At 42.5% G+C, this 17,413-nt stretch overlaps 1 protein-coding gene across 2 annotated transcripts in view; it reads right to left on the bottom strand.

The window, feature by feature from the left end:
* Positions 1-13,417, bottom strand: part of acsf3 (acyl-CoA synthetase family member 3) — a 32,765-nt gene extending 19,348 nt beyond the window's left edge. Inside the window, exons 1-5 of one of the 2 annotated variants that reach the window (XM_070970304.1) lie at positions 13,374-13,417; positions 11,522-12,323; positions 9,002-9,157; positions 5,415-5,569; positions 4,878-5,023 (exon numbers count right to left, since the gene is read on the bottom strand). In XM_070970304.1, coding sequence (XP_070826405.1) covers positions 4,878-5,023; positions 5,415-5,569; positions 9,002-9,157; positions 11,522-12,238 — 1,174 coding nt within the window. In that variant the 5' untranslated portion in view covers positions 12,239-12,323; positions 13,374-13,417. Of the gene's footprint in view, positions 1-4,877; positions 5,024-5,414; positions 5,570-9,001; positions 9,158-11,521; positions 12,324-13,249; positions 13,303-13,373 lie in introns of those variants that run through there. The other variant, XM_070970295.1, reaches the window with a different exon arrangement.
* Positions 13,418-17,413: the final 3,996 nt, after the last annotated feature.

The following is a 17,413-nucleotide window of genomic DNA, read 5'->3' as shown; positions in this document are numbered from 1 at the left end:
ACGTGCACACAGATGTACACACATCTTCCACAAAAGTCTCTGTGCTGCAATGGAAACATCAATAGAAGCACAGACCTCTTGAAGTCATTCTTAATAATCACCTGAGAGGAATCAAACACAGCCTGCTCAGTTTATGCCAAGCATTACCTGACAAACAAACAAAACAGTACCTCAACAAAACAGCCAGACAGAGGATTACTCAATCCACTTGCAAGATAATTAGCTTTACCTGTAAAGAGGAAGAGTAGGCTGGGGAGCAGGAGGGGCAAGGAGAGGGTGGGGGAGGACAGGAGAATACAGGAGAAGAAAGCAACCACTGCTAGTCTGACCTCATTTTCAGACCTTGCCTTTGCTTCTGCATGTAAGGGAGGTGTAGTTGGTATCATGAGGTTTTATCCAACATCACACCAGAGAAAACTGCCTTCACAACACGTGATGCCGAAGTGCTGAATCAAGGCAAGGCAAGGCAAGGCAAGGCAAATTTATTTGTACAGTACAATTCATACACTAGGCAATTCAAAGTGCTTTACAGAAGCATAAAAATACATTAAAATCATACATTTCAAAGAAAGAAAGAAAGAAAGAGATGAGAAGAGAATAGAAAAATAAAAATAAAATGCAATTAAAGGAAAATTAAAAAGAGAAGCCAGTAAAAGACAATAATTTAGCATTTAGAATGATTAAAATCATTGAGCAAATAAAAAGCTGTAGCAAATAATAATGTTTTCAACCCTGATTTAAATGAGCTGACACTCGGTGCAGACCTCAGGTGTGCAGGGAGAATGTTCCACAGGTGAGGAGCATAATAACTGAAAGCTGCTTCACTTTGTTTGGTTCTCATTCTGGGAACACACAATAGACCTGTCTCTGATGACCTGAGAGGTCTGGATACTTCATATGGAGTTAATAAATCAAGAATATATTTTGGTCCTAGACCATTTAATGCTTTGTAGACCAACAGTAAGATTTTAAAGTCTATTCTTTGACTCACAGGAAGCCAGTGTAGTGATCTGAGGACTGGTGTGATATGGTCCATTTATCTGGTGTTTGTGAGGACTCGTGCAGCAGCATTTTGAATCAGCTGTAGTTGCCTAATTGATTTTTTGTTTTGGCCAGTAAAGACTCCATTGCAATAGTCCAACCTACTGAAAATGAATGCATGAACAAGTTTTTCCATGTCTTCTTTGGACAGACATCCCTTAATTCTGGTTAGATTTTTCAGGTGCTAGTAGGCTGATTTGGTAATGAGCTTTAAATGGTTCTTAAAATTCAGGTCAGAATCAATAATTACACCAAGATTTCTGGCTTTATTTGTTGTTGTCAGTGACATGGAGTTAAGGTGAGCGCTGAGCTTTGACATTTCATTTTTGGGGCCAAATACAATCACATCTGTCTTATCTGCATTAAGCTGAAGAAAATTCTGGCACATCCACTCATTGATTTGATGAATACACTCACTCAGTGAAAGTAAGGGACTGTAGTCATGTGATGACACAGAAATCTAAAGTTGTGTATCATCTGCATAAGTATGTTAAGAAATATTATGATGCTAGGGGCAACATGTAGATATTGAAAAGAAGTGGTCCGAGAATGGACCCTTGTGGCACCCCACACATCATCTTTTTTCGTTCAGACACATGCTCACCAATTGACACAAAGTAGTCTTTCTCTCTAGAGAATTATTTATTATCTACAACACATCGGGAGCTATGCAATGAAAAACATTTTTAAAAAAGTTTGTTGGCATAGTATCAAGGCAGCATGTTGTGGATTTTAACTGACACAGTTTCTGTCAGCCTTGTATGATCTAGAAGGTTGAAATGTGCTTGACTATGTGATTAACTGGAGAACAAGAAGGCACATATGGACTTATCATTTTGCCTGAGCTGCAGCTGCACACTGTTTGTCTTATCCTTGAAATTTTATCTGTAAAAAAGGCTGCAAAATCATTGCATGACTTGTTGGATAGCAGCTCAGGAGGGACTGATGTTGTGAGGTTTGTCAGTCTATCCACAACAGAAAACAAAGTGCGGGCATTATTACAATTTCTGTGGATAATCTCTGAGAAGAATGCTTGCTTTGCCTTCTTTAGTTCATGGTTATAGGTGTGGAGACTGTTTTTGTAAATCTCATAATGAACCTGGAGTTTGGTTTTTCGCCACCTGCACTCTGCCTGTCTGCAGACGCTTTTCTGGACTTTGACTGATGTGGTGTTTCTCCAAGGTGCCTTTTTCCTTCCTGACAAAACTTTGGTCTTAATTGGGGCGATGGAGTCAATAATAGTCATAACTTTGGAACTGAAACTATTTACAGGGTCATCAGTTGAAGCTGAGGGCAGTGTTGGTGATGGTGTAAAAGACTGAGTGAAGACTGCACAGGTGTGATCATTAATATACCGCTTTTTGATAGCAGGTGTGGCCATTCTAAATGACACACAGTAATGATCAGAAAGAGCAACATCCGTCACCACAACCTCAGAGATATTAAGCCCTTTGGAAATAACCAGATCTAATATATGCCCTTTGTTATGTGTTGAATGTGTTACATGCTAAGATAGGCCAAAATGATCCAGGATGTTTAAAAGTTCTTTAGCACATCCATCTTTGAGATTATCAACATGAATGTTGAAGTCACCCGCTAACACAACACAGTCAAAATCAATACAAACAACAGAGTGAATCTGTGAAATATCAGAGGTCGCAAGGGTCATCCACAACTTTTAAATATTTGTCCATAAAATATGTCTTTAGATGTCCAATTCAGCCAAAAATTAAAACTTTCAAGTTTAAGGAAAATTTAAATAAATACAGAAAACAAGATGGGAAATCACGAGCCCAGACAGAAACCAGCTACCAGAGGAGGAGCTGCAAACTGGATCAAACCAGTGAAGGAGGTCGAACAATATTAGAGATATCTGAGACATGTGCGATACAGAAGAGGAAAGTTACTGAGTGTGTGGTCACACCAGCAGTTTGGTTTCTTTAAAGTGCAGATTAATCTGGGCTGAATTTAACAAGCTGTTAAATGCTGCAGTGGCATTTGTAAACCTGAATATTGGCTAAATACAATGCACTTTTAACAGCTTTTGTACATCTTTGTCCAAGAAATATGTCCATGACATCTTAGAAGCTGCCACATATTGAAATACAGTCATCAAATTTATGTTGAACAATGATTGCACTAAGATCTAGATGTTGAGAAGCTTTAATCAAATTTGGCCCAGTTTTAATAGAAGCCCAGCAGATTTCACCAACAAATCAGCAAAACTGCAATGGGATGGGCCATTATCAGCAGCTCCACAATAAACTGCAACTTTGGGAAAGAACAGAAAGCAAAAACTCCAATCTTCTGCTCCGTGAAGTCATTTTCATTTTAATTAATCTCCATGAAAGTCTCAAGCACTGTCTAAAACCATACTCTCTGACCATCTTTGCTGGACACGGATTTTTGGAAACATATTTAATGTGATTGTAGTGGAACCAATCACTGATTGCAAGTTTGCTGAATGAATCATAATCTAGCTAATTCTCAAGAGTAATGCCAGCTACATGTAGGACTTAATTACTACACAGCAACAACAAACAAGAGAGGTAACACTGATGTTATTTTTTTTCACCGAATGCCTCTGAAAACACATTTCAGACAAGCATTTTTAAAGTGAATGGCATCCAAATTCATGGGCTGCCTCCATCCATCAGAGGGGTCGACTGTGATGGACTCACACAACACCAGCAGTCTTTATAGTCATTTACCTCAAATGGTGTTCAGGCCGGTTAAGAGCACATGATGAAGTGTCACCTGCAGTTTGTTTTGTCATAAAAGGCTTTTCAAGCTTGAGTCACTGCTGATGATCAGATGTCAAACCTGTCTTTAGAAAACGTTTTGTTCTTGCTTGGTTTCCTGCCGTTGATCCAGCAGTTGGCTGGTAACCTTACCACAGTTTGCTTGGAAGAGGACCAAGACCTCGACATTCAGCTGCCTTTGTGTTCTTCGTGTTTTTGACACCTTGGTTGGTTGATTGATATTATTGTTATTTACCAGAATGAAGGAGTTACAATAAAAAACTCTGAAATGTAGCTGATCTGAGGCTGACATTAAAGGACCAGTGTGTAGGATTTAGGTTCATTTAACGGTGAGGTTGAATACCACTCGCATCACCTCGCCACTGCCTCCCATTCCAGGCGTGTAGGAAGACCTACAGAGGCCATGGAGGCAGTGCTTTGTTCTTTAAAGAGCTCATTCTAAGGTAACAAAAATCCATCCATCCATCCATCCATCCATCCATCCATTTTCTATACCTGACCATCCCTTTCGGGGTTGTGGGTGGGCTGGAGCCTATCCCAGCTGTCATTGGGCAGAAGGCGGGGTACACCCTGAACCGGTCGCCAGTCGATTGCAGGGCAACATACAAAGACATACAACCATTCACGCTCACACTCACACCTAAGGACAATTAAGAGTCACCAATTAACCTAATGAGCATGTTTTTGGTCTGTGGGAGGAAGCCGGAGTGTCCGGAGAGAACCCACGCATGCACGGGAAGAACATGCAAACTTCACACAGAAAGGCCCTGCCCCACCGGCGATCTTCTTGCTGTGAGGCACGCGCACTACCTGCTGCTTCACCATGCTGCCCAGTAAGGAAAATATGAATCTTATTTTCAGGTGATTATACACTAATGAGAACATTCTTTTCAATGTTATATTGCATTTCTCCCATGTTCTGCCAGTAAATCCACTAAATCTTACACACTGGTCTTGTAAGTTTACTTTTATCTTACGTTTACTTCCCCCCATATGTGGTTTTCCATACTGAGCAAAAGTGCAAGTGTGTGTGTGGGTGGGTGTATAAGCGTATCCAGTCAGTCACTTGAGTACCTGGGATGCGTGGGCCCTTGAGAGGATTGGAAAGGGCCATGCCGATCTCGGTCATGCCGTAGCGTTCCAGCAGTGTGTGCCCTGTAATCTCCTCCCAGCGCTGTAGAGTGGGAAGAGGGAGAGCAGCTGAGCCCGAAACCATTAGCCTGCAGGGAGAGGGCTGGACGTGAGGGAAACACTCCAGGCTCCAAATAAAACAGTCCTAGGTTATATTATGCCATAAAAACTTTATGAAACATGTTACTTCAAAGTCTACCCTCTTTAAAGTCGATGAAATGATGGCCTTGAAAGACTATGAAAAGCTGGTGAAATTCAAAAAAGGGGTGTTTCAGATAATTAGGAAGGCTGCTTTTGTACAGCTACATTATTTGTTGCGTTCATATGTGATGTGTGACTCTTTGTTTACAATTTGCTCCAAATTCTATCTACCTATCTATCTGTGTGTGTGTGTGTGTGTGTGTGTGTGTGTATACATAGATGTGTAAATACATCTATTCACCCATGAGTAAGCTAAGTCACTGATCCCACAGCCAGTACCTGATCCTCTCTTTGCAGACTGCTTTGACGAAGTCCTTGACATGAGGCTGTGTGAAGTGCTGATCGTAGTATTGGATCAGCTTCGAGTAGATAGTTGGCACGGCCATGAACACGTTAACCAGAGGAGCCTTGGAGCTCAACAGCATCTCCCACACCTGGGAAAGAGAGAGATAAGCACAACATATAACTGAGGAGGGAGGAAGAGGGAGGGAGATAAGGAAAAGTGAAAAAAGGAAAGTAGTGTATCTAACTGACGAGGCCATGCAAAACTAAATTATTACGTTCAGAATCATTCCATTAGTGCACACACAAGTGGCATTTTTTTTTCTTTCATTTGATGTAAATGGCAGAGTAAGGTCCAGACAGCAGCCTCATATTAAAACCGTCAACACGATGCCAATGAAAAGGCTAGAGAAAAAAGTCAAGATCTGTAAAGGTCAGCCTGCTGTAGGGCAGCGCTGGCACGACGGCCAGTTAAAAGGCCTTCAGCGCAACTACTTTTGACAAATGTGCTGTTTGACTGTTAGAGAAGGAGCCACTCGTCCTCTGCTGCATCGAGCGTGCTGCTTTAAACACACACGCCGGACGTTAATGGACGTAAACACGCATTGAGAACTAAATGCACATATAAAAATACTGTTCAAATATCACATAAACTCACTTGTTCAAGGACAAAGCCATTTTACCCACACCGCTCCACCCGCTCCACCTCATCCCTCATCCCTCACACACACATACACACACACAACCAGACAGTCTGGGTACATCACAGAAGACGATGGGAGGATGGGACGACAGCATGAATTAAGTGAAGGTGAACGACAGCTTCTCTAAGTCCTGTCTCCCCCCTGGGAGACAAACGCTCCTCCCCAGCTGTCTTCCCTCCCCTCCCCTCTCCTCTCAGTCTACTTATCCTCACTTCTTCTTCTTTCATTCTACCTCCATTACCCAAGTGCTTCTTTTTCATTCTCCACTTTCTTCCCTGACCCCACATCTTCCCTTCATCTTTCTTTCTCCCCTCCACTCCCTATCTCACATTCACTTACCTTCTCTCTCCATTTCGTAATTTCCTGCTTCACTGCCTCTGCAGTCTCCTCTCTCTCTCACACCCCCCCCCACACACACACAGAAAGATGCAGTCTTTCCCATCATCCCTCTCACCTGCAGTACTACCACATCTTTCTTAATGTGCCAACAATTTCTGAACTCTTCCTTCCACTTCTCCTTTCAATCACTTCTTCGGAGACTCACCTAATCTATCATCTACTAACTTCTCCTCTGACCTCCTCTGCCTCTAATACACAAACAAAAATATAGAGATAAATTGTGCTGAGATGATTAAGACTTGTCCATAGTCTGAATGGGCCCTATCCCATTTCTCCAAACATCATTTCAAGTTGAAAAATTGTGGGCGCTCATAGTTCACCTGTGCACATACAGAACAAAACTTTGTGCAGAGACAAGGATTATTAACTGAGTGTGCCCTGACCATTCTGCGTGGTGTCTGTCAAGTGCAGTGGAGCGCTTCCACCGAGTCCTGTCTGGAGGAGAGAGGAAGGCAATTTATGTCTGTCAAAGAGCTGGCCTCCACCTAGGGGACCGGATGTGGTGAGAACCCAAAGCCGCGGCCTGCATCCTAAACAACTCAATGAGCTGCTCAGTCTTGCACTCAACACGGGACTCTGACACAATTACCAATTCTTCCTGAGAAGGACGGGATGTTGAACTCCAATGTGTCCATGGTGCTGAGTGTGTAAAACTCTCAGGTGTCAAAAGTTTGCATAGATACTTGGTCGGCTTTTCAGCCCTCTTACTCTTTGATCGGCTATCATAACATTGCTATTTTCTGATTGGGTTTTACTTTGGAAACTTTAGTGAAAGTCAAAATAAGAGTCTACAGCCATGCCAGCAGCTGTGCTAGCCTGTACTTGTTGGAGCTTTTGTTTAACAACAATAACAACAAATTTAACCACAACAATCTCACAATGACAATGCCAACATGCTATTTAGCAGGTATAAGGTTTACAATGTCCACCATAGTTTAGCGTATCAGCATGCTAAGATTTTCTAAGCACTAAAACCATAGCAATAAACACAAAGTACAGCTGAAGCTGATGGGAATGTCATTTGTGTTGCAGGTATTTGGTCATAAACAAAGTACTGGACAACTAAAACTAATCCTGAGGGAAACATGAATGTCCACATCAAAATTTCACGTCAATTCTTTCGATAATTAAATAATAATCGGTGAGACATTGAAATGAAAACTGCCTCATTGTGCTGAAAAAGGAAAACTCAAGTGGGATTCATCCTCTGGGGACAATGAATGTCTGCACCAAACATTGTGCCAAAAATCCAGAAGATCTTAAGATATTTCACAGGATAAATGAAAACTTTAACCAGCTTTTAATTAATGGGTTAATTAATTAATTCCTCGTGGTTAATCGCAGTAGACAACAGAGGTATAAATAAAGTAACTACATCTGACCAGTGCTGTCTGAACCCCAGCAAGAGTATCTGCCCCTGTCAGCTTGCAATAGCACACTTGAAATAGACTTATCTGTGATTTACTGGATCACAATTCCTGCACCAAAAATTTCTGTCACTATCTCTGGGCGAAATCGGAAAAAATCAATGGCAGCCTCTGCTGCCTAGGCTACCCTTCAGAGATCTTAGGGGATAGAAGAGACAGGCTATCGATCACTTCATCAATGTACTGTAACTTCAGCAGGAGGAGAATAAAGGCTTTTTTTCTGAGGGTGAGAGGAGGGGTTCTGCGGTTTGGTGCACAAGGTCAGGGATAACAGCTGAATACTGATAGCTATTACATTGTAGCAATACCCATGTTGACAGATACATATGTCCTTTAACAACCTTTCCTTTCCATCTACCTTCACTGCCACTGAGCTGGGGAGGGCCTGACATACAAACACAAACACAAACACACATATGCTGGAAAAAATGTGCATTTACACTCCTATACTGTATGTTCCAATGCCACACCTACATACACACACCTACACAAACACAAAAACACACACACACACACACACACACACACACACACACACACACACACACACACACACACACACACACACACACACACACACACACACACACACTTAGCACCCCATCTTCCCCTCCCTTCTCAGGGCCAAATAAGCACTATCATCCTTCAATGTCAGCTCATCGATTGATCTGCTGCTTAAGCCCCTGCCGTGAGTCGGCATTGGTCAGATACAAAGCCACACAGGGCAATTCATCACTGAGCCCCAAACACTTAGTTTGACAGTCGGAGAGGGAGGAGGAGGACAGGCTGATAGAAGGAGAGGAGATGAAGCGGGGAGAGAGGAAGGAGGAGAAAAGTAGAAGGGGAAAGGGAAACACTGACAGAGAAAGAGGAGTTGAAGTGGAAAGAGCTGAAGGTCTTTTCCAACCCAGCAGCACCTTCATGCATCTGAAATACTTCTCAGCCTCACTGTCAATGATAGCTTACTGCTGTACAGCTGCCTCTTTTGTTCGGGGGTGTTAATGAAAGCTGCACTTTACTAAGAGAAACGGCTAAAACAGAGGAGAGACGAGACCTTCTGAGGCTGGAAGTCAGGCAGCATGACACATGTGGCGCCCACCCAGAGCGGGCACAGCAGCTTGTTAACGATGCCATGCACGTGGTGGAGCGGCAAGGTGTGGAGGATGATGTCATCTCTGGACCACGCCCATTCTGAAACCAGACACTGGACCTGAGGGATGAGACAGGGACGAAAGAGAGGGATGCATTTTAAGTCTTCATTATTTTGTTCCTAGTTTCATCCAAACCTGCTGCATTCACACCTCAATTAGTAATTTTCTGCTTATGGAAAAATTATTTTTGCCCAGAACCCCTGTGAACAATGAATTTGGTTGCTGTTGGAGAGCATAATAATACCTCAATAACTCCAATTAACTCAAAATTATCATCTAACTGGTCTACAGAGGAGGCTGTTGGTCTCTTCAACAATTAATTTCTCCCCGTGTGATGTAAAAACTGAGTATAAATAATATTAAGTTAAGTAGTAAGAACACTAAAATCTGATGTTTGTCCATGTTATGAAAAGTTGATTGATGTCACATTATCATCATGTGTTTATAGTATTTAGCAGGAATAAAAGAAAAATTGCCAGCAACAATAAAATAGTCTTAGAAATGCAATTTAAACACCACCTTAAATTGTTCAACTTTGGTGATGCAATGAAAAGATGATCTGTACCTTAGAGTTGCATCATATTGTCTAGGTGTTTGGGATAATGTTCCTGAATGTACATGTAATACAACTGAACAGATCACAGCTAGAAATTGCTGACAAAGAAAACACACACGCGTTCAGAGATCAGACCTCATGTTAATGTTTTACTCTGACAGCCGGTATTTGAGATCACAACACCGACAACGCGCCCATGTAGGTCAGTGTGGAGTGGTCTTTTGTTACAGACGTTACTGCAGTTTCTGATCACTCACATGGCATTCAGTACCCCTCTGACACTGTTCATGATGTTAGCATCTTTAAGTAACATCATGCACAAAACACACCACAGGCACAGGCTCAATATTTAGGTTATTCAGTGTTTGATTCACTGGGAAGAGTTGCAGCACTGCTGTCTGAGCAATCATTCAGTGTACTGAATACACATTCAAAGACATCAGAAATGGTGGAAGTGTAAGATGGTCATCTTACATCTATGTTTAAATTTGGAAGTGATTCGGCAAATGAATTTCCTTTCACGTTTGTCTCAAGTCTTCATTCGCATTGACAGAGGAGCTTTCCAGGAATTCAGACAGCCTGATGTTGTTCCCTTCCAGTAAAACAGACAGACTCACTTAATCACTCACTCACTCACTTCCCTGAGCCAAGCAGAGACAAATGAAGCTCTGCTGTCTTTCAGAGTGATTTAATTTTCCACACCATTGGACATGTAGGTCAATTTCGCTTAAAAACATACTGGAAAATCTTCAGGAGATCTTTAATGGCATAAATTAGTGATTATTCAAAAAGCTCGACTGGAACAAAAGAGGACTGATGCTAGTCAGGAAGTCAAATGTGGGTGCTGAGGTGTCTCAACACTCAAGAACATGCGTACGTTTTATGTGTCTATATTTGTTAGTTTTGTGGATCTCTGTATAGTCATTTCTTAATCTCTGCCTACACTGCATGAAATGTGCCGTAGAAAGACTGAAAGAAAACTGCTACTCTTATTCCATTTTGAGCCATTGTCAGATAGAGGACTTGTGATTTTTGTCAATTTAAATAAAACTGACTTAAATATTAAAGTTTTTTCAGAGAGACATTGGAAGGTGTTTGAATAACATACTGGTGGTCTCACACAATTTAGCCCATGAAATACAGCGTATCAGTACCCTGCTATGTAACAATACTGTGTACTTCACGGATGGGGTAAGTTGTGGGAAACCACATGACAATCACCAAAGCCTGTGAGTGTACGCTGTGTATGACAGGGGCAATGTCATATACATTGTTTTTTTTGTTTTTTTTTTATGTGACCAAGATATACACTGTTTTTAAGGTACCTAAATTTCCATACTGCTGTTTCTTATTACTTATTGGTTGACAATACACCAATACCACATATCATTATATATCAGCTTGGCCAATTTATTGGCTCAGACATCAAAGGCATAAACTCACTGTTGAGTACAACACAAAGTATGATACTATATCTGTGAGATTAAATTTGAAAAAAGTTTTATAAAGTCCCCTTGTCTGAATTTAATTTTTCTGATGCAGAAACACCGTAAATATTATAAAGTCTTCACGGGCCATTTTTTTGTTTTAGTCTGAAACAGTGTTATGCTCAGCTGTCGTGAAGGTATAAAATAAGCTAACAGATAGAAAGAGCCTATAGCTAATGCACAGATGACCCACGCTGCTTGTTATTTTAATTGGCCACAGCTTTTTTGGCCACTGGCACCAGCTGTACTGTCCTCTGCTACATCAAAGCTGTGAATCAACCTTTTTCACTGCTGATAAACATGTGCTACGGCCAAACTAGGAACTGAAATGGAATTTGCATCCTCTCCAATGTAATCATGGTTTAAAAGACAACACTTACCATGGCTTGGATGCTGCTGTGTGTGTGCAGAACTCCCTTGGGTTTCCCTGTGGTACCACTGGTGTATATGATCATCGCTGGTCGATCAGCCCAGTCTGAGATGGCTGTCTCCTTCTCCTGGAAGTCTGCCCCATCTAAAGTGTCCAGCTCAGAAGACGGGGGCAGTGTCAGGCATGGCAGCCCCAGCCTCTGTGCCAGGGGCTCGAGGGTATCAGCATAGGGATACCCTGCTATCAGCAGCGAACTCTGGGAGTCAGAGATGATGTACTCCAGTTCAGATTGAGGGTGTTTTCGGTAGAGTGGCACTGCTGTCCCACCACTCATCCAAGACGCCCACTGTGCCACTGTGTAGGAAGCATCATTAGCACACAAGAAGGAGATTCGTTTGCCTTCCAGACCCCCAAAGTCAGAGTTGAGAGTGGCACTAATTCTCCCTGCAAGACCTAAGCTGCTGCAATAGAGCTGCTTGTAGCTGTGGTTGCCACAGCTGTCTACGATAGCAAGCCTATCTCCAAAAGCTGGAGCTCTGGAAAACACTGGCATCTGTTTTATCCTTGATGATGGTGCTGTAATCCATCGGTGAGCCCTCCTTTGAGCCACAGCTCCCGGTAGCCATCGCCTTGGCTTTGATGAAGAATAAATTCTGTGAAGAGTGGCTTTCCAGTGAGGCAGTGTCCACAGAGAGTGGCAGACAGCAGCAACAAGTCCTGACAGCATGTTTGAGACTCAGCTGTTCAGATCCTCCAGAGCTAGGACCTCAAGATGGCTTCATCGTCAGCCTTCTGCATCCGCTCATATCAGACTGTGAAAAACAAAGGCACGTGAGCCGGGATTTATCAAGTTTGACATTATCGCCAAAAGCGCTTAAATCTAATGATCCACCTGAGTTCTGTAATATTCAGTTCAACTGGCAATTACTTCTCTATTGCTTTCATTCATTTAGCATTGCACCATTAAACTCATTGCAAGCAGCTTAAATGTATTTGCAGAGCTGAATAGAAAAAGTCCCCTTTCATAGAAAATACATTTTATAATTTGGCAAAATCAAATGGTATTTTTAAAATGCTTATCAAATATCAGAAACTATTATTGCACATATATAAAATAGAGGAAGAAGGATCTCCTCTCCATCAGTGAATTTAGCGTTTGCTCATCAGATTTCAATAACTAGAAACGACTTTCTATGCAGAGAGTGAGAACACAAACTACAATGTTAGTTTTTTGAATAAGCAGCAAAAGTTGAGATATCCTGACTTTCAGTCACAAATATTGGTCATTTTCAGAATGCAATACCAATTTAAAAGGTAGGCTATCTGCTAAATATGTCAAGGCTGAAGCCCAGGTCGAAATGAAACCTTCAGGATTATTTAGTCAGACTCTGGAAAGCTTCCTGCAGACATACATCTGTTTTCACAGGCAGAGCAGCGCTGGACTGTATGTGAATCCCTTTAATTACCAACTATTATGAGTTTATGAACTGTTTGTCGGACAACTTCATCATAAAAATAAAGGTCTGTTTCAGCAATAGAGGAGAGTGTCTGTAGCTTTGTTTTTTTTGTTTTTTTTTTCTTAACGTTCATTGTTTTAGAAACGTATGTTAGCTTGCGAGCTCAGAGTAACGGTTGTTTTAGCTATTGACGCTAATGTAGTCGCATTCTCTAACTTCACAGGTAATGCTAACTACTCACGACATTTTTTAGGTAACTGACAGCTCAACGCGATACTGACCGGACTTCAGCTAAAACACGGCCAATAAAAATCCCCTTTCTACACCCAATAATACACCAAAATTTCTTACGTAATACCCGCGTTCCGCTGTATTCATATCTACTTTGATTTAGTTTCACCTTACCTAAATCAAAAGCCGGCACGTTTTTCAGTGAAGGACGGCGCAACGCATTAATCTTCCGGTATGAAACACACGTGGCTTGAATGGTTCCTACCTCGTAAGTACACTCAAGAAACTCTGCTCTTGTGTGGCGGCTGAGACAAAAAAACAAAAAAAAACAAAACAGTTTTAACTGTCCAGAAACACTGTATTTAATTACTTAAAAGATGCCATACTTGCTTCTTTAACACATTTCACAACATAAAATGATTTTCACATTCTCTACTTGGAAATTAATTTTGCCCTTTTTATGTTTTGATATTTTCAAGTTTAAATCTTACATGCGATCTGATGTGATGCTTTGCACCAGATGCATGGAGTCCACATACAGCTGAATTCAGATAAATATGACATTGATTATGGAGCTACCAGAGCTTGACTTCTGTTGTTGTCTGTCATCCTGTGGTTATTAACTCAGCTTGGTTGGTAAGTCCCACCTCTATTTTTGAGCACCTGCAGATCCAGTGGAGGGGCTGCTCACCAGAGATGGGGACAGGGCAAGAGAGAGTGCACATGTATGCAGCTACCCCACACAGAGCTGTTTGGCTTTAGATCACATGCCAGTCCTACCACTTAGTGTGCCAACTAACTTGGCTGGCTTCATCATCACAGTGCAAGTGGGCACATTCAGCCGCCAGCTGGCAGTCGCGGGCCTCAGATAAGAGAATGGTACAGACATGGCACACGTTCAAAAAGTTTTTACTTCCCTCCCCAAACCCCCTACACTGCAAACAAGGATGGCATGTTCCTAACGAAATTGGAGCCTTTGTTTCAGAGAACTCCCCTCCACTCTCAGGAATAGTATCGTCAAAGACCACTCATTCCCATTCGTGGGGAAAACGCTATTCATGGGGATGCTATGCTACCCCAGCAGCTATGTAATTTCAAGAGAATCCTTTATTTGTTGGGCATATGCACAGTCTTTCGTCTTTTTTTCTATGCAGATGGCAATGCTGCTTTTTCTAAGGATTCGACCTAAAAATGACCGAATGGCGTCTCCGATGAAACGAAATAAGGCAGACGACCCATGTTTTTGGATTTGCTTCCTGGATGTTGGCCATATTTTTGACATGCATTGTATGGGGACTGGAATCTGAGCCTGTAGAATCTGGAGACATGCAGAAATGAAATGATGAAGAGTGGAGGATGATGAAGGGCATCACGTCTGTTTATCAGGGGTGAGAGGACAAGACATGGATACCATAAGGAGTCATAGTTACGATTATGGTGAAAGCATGATTAGACAGAGTGTCTAGCAGAAGCTGGCATTCTGCAGCAATGGCCTGCTGCCAACACGCCAGCAAAGACCACCTGAAAGGATCTCGCCACTGATGGGCTGGACGGCCGCAAGCAGGCGCCAATTCCCATCTTGGCAAAGGACTGCATCTGAGGAAAAGGGAAAGAGGGGACCCCCCACAGATCCGAGAGAGAGGCTGAGATGGTAACACAAACCGTGGGGAGTACCCAAGCATGTGTCAGGTTGGCATCAATGTGAGAATGTCTTGGCAAGCGCTCCGTTCTCTCCCCTCCCACCCCAGCTCACACACAAACACACTGTTGCCCTGCTTGGAACACATGGTACATCAGCAGCGGCATCTGGCCGCGCTGACTCCTGGCAGCTGCGCTTCGTCTTCGCCAGTTGGGAATCTTGGCACTGCCACTTCATCAACTACCTGTGGCTCCTCCCGGGTAAAAAAGCGAGCAATGAATTATTTCGAGGCTGCAGCTGCAAACTTGACTTTCATCCAAGAGCCTCACTGTAAACATATGATTGCCTCACAGAGCACATGCCACCCACATACTAATGCATGGCTGACAACATGGCTTATATTCTGCGCAAAGGGACTTGTTTGTCCTCATGATGGCATGGTTCATCTGAGGTGAAAGACGACGATGTTCTGTGATGATTCTCTACGTCTTGTATCTACATCAAACACAAGTGCTTTCAAAAAGGCCCAGGGTGAAACAACCCACAGACATCTGGAAGCTTTCAGCTTACAAAAAGTGCTTTAAAGCCTCAAATCTACAAAAGTGAGCATAAGACAAATATAAGTGGCGGTGACATAACATTCAGGAAGGCAATGTTTTTTTGGACTCAGTGCTCTTCATCAGGATGCATCAACCCATCACTTTGTATTGGGAAGTGGTGTTGAAAGATCACATCAAAAGGCCGTCGAGGATTACGCTGAAAGGAATTTCCCTCTCGTTTTCATAATAAAGATACAGATGGGTGACTTTTCAACTCCACAATAATTGCCTCACATTCCATTTCTAATGGAGGTTTTGACAGCCAAGGACATTTGCTGAGGCTCTCTGAACAGGTTTTACCTGTGACACCAGGGACTGCTGAAGAGTACGGCAGCTTTGTCTGAAGATTACCTCCCATCTTGAGGGAGAATTTACAATGGCATCTTTGTGAGGTGCTCATCAGTTACATCTTGTTTTGGAAAGTCTAAGGTGACAGTATAATGTGATGTTGCTTTGTTTAAATGCTTGATTATTTCAGTGTCACTGTCTTTTGTCATGGAATATACCATCTACTGCTCTGGATGATTCAGTTTGATCACTGAGGTGCATTTAATGCCATCTGTCCCGAGATGTGTCCTGCCCTTTCAATTGATTTTTCTTGTAGACAAGCCCTGATGTTCCCAGGGCAAAAACCCAAAGCTTTCAATTCATCCCAAATATCAGCTGTTATTTTATTTTGATAGCAGCACTTTTTGAAATAAACAAATTACAGTGTGTTTATGGTGATCACAGTTACAGTGCACTATTAAATGACTAACTGAGCAGCGACTCATATTATTGATCAGTTTTGGCTGTGTTTCTACATGAATCAAGGAAGAAAAAGTAAAAAGCAAACAAATTTAATGTTAGAATTTCTTGACATCCACTGGTTTTCTTCATGGTTCATGGTTTGCTCTCAGCTGCTTGAGCACTGTATGACCCAATTTGAATTAAAAAAAAAAAGTAGCCTTGTTTCAAGGGAAACGTTGTCGGCAAACTGTTAAAATTTGTCAAAATTTGACTCCATCTCCCCCTTACACACACACACACACACACACACACACACACACACGCACATACATATTCTCTCACTTTTTTCTGTGGGTGTTACTCATCTGACAGTGACCCAGTGGGAGTTTTTTCTCCATCTGTGTCAGTCTGACCCATTTTAGCCCTCGGCCACGTCCAACTGTTCCGTTTCCCAAACATATGTGCGGTGGCAGGGGGATAAGCGAACCATCGCCGCGCGGGACCTGCAGACACTGCAGACATGACACTGGACCCTGCTTTGCTGTCTGTCTGCTTCCCACAGCATATGCCATCATCAATACTGGCCCCAAGGATTCACACCTTACTGATTTAACAAAACACCACTACTAACACTGCTTCTCCTTGTGCTCTGAGTCAAGCTTGTCTGTCTGTGTCATAAATTTGATAATCAAAGTAAATTTGTGAAGATTTATTCCTGCCAATGTACTGTGTGTGTGTGTGTTTACTGCTGGAAAATATGTGCTTGCCCTCATTTGGCCTCTGCTGATTTTCAGTTGGCATCATGACTCTGCATCTCATTTGTTGCTTAACCTCTCTTATTCAGTATTCACCTGCATTTCTTCAGTTTCTGCTGGCCAGCTCTTGATTGGGTGCTTGACTTGGCGGGCAGACTGGCTACACTTTCCGAGCTGACCGTAACACTGGCCAGTGAGGGCAGAATAGGCCAACCAGAAGAGGGACTGGGGGGGTTTCCAAGTGGTCCATGTTGGCAGATGAGGTGGTATCGCTGCACAGAGCCAGGATCCACTGGGGACTGTGGGGTGTGAGGCACATATGGGCAAACAGGCTGCTGATGAGCTGCTTACATGAGCCTCTCATCGTGGCCTTAGAGGGAAATGCGTCCACCAGAGGATTTGAAGTGGTTATATGGAGTGGGTCTGCATTGTTCAGGTTGGCACAGGATCTTGGATTGAAGCTTCTTAGCCACAAGATATGTTTGTCTGCAG

The sequence above is a fragment of the Chaetodon trifascialis genome, chromosome 1 (genome assembly GCF_039877785.1).
Source record: "Chaetodon trifascialis isolate fChaTrf1 chromosome 1, fChaTrf1.hap1, whole genome shotgun sequence".
Classification (NCBI taxonomy): domain Eukaryota; kingdom Metazoa; phylum Chordata; class Actinopteri; order Chaetodontiformes; family Chaetodontidae; genus Chaetodon; species Chaetodon trifascialis.
The sequence above is the reverse complement of the archived record's forward strand: the minus strand, read 5'-3'. Positions and strand labels throughout refer to the sequence as shown.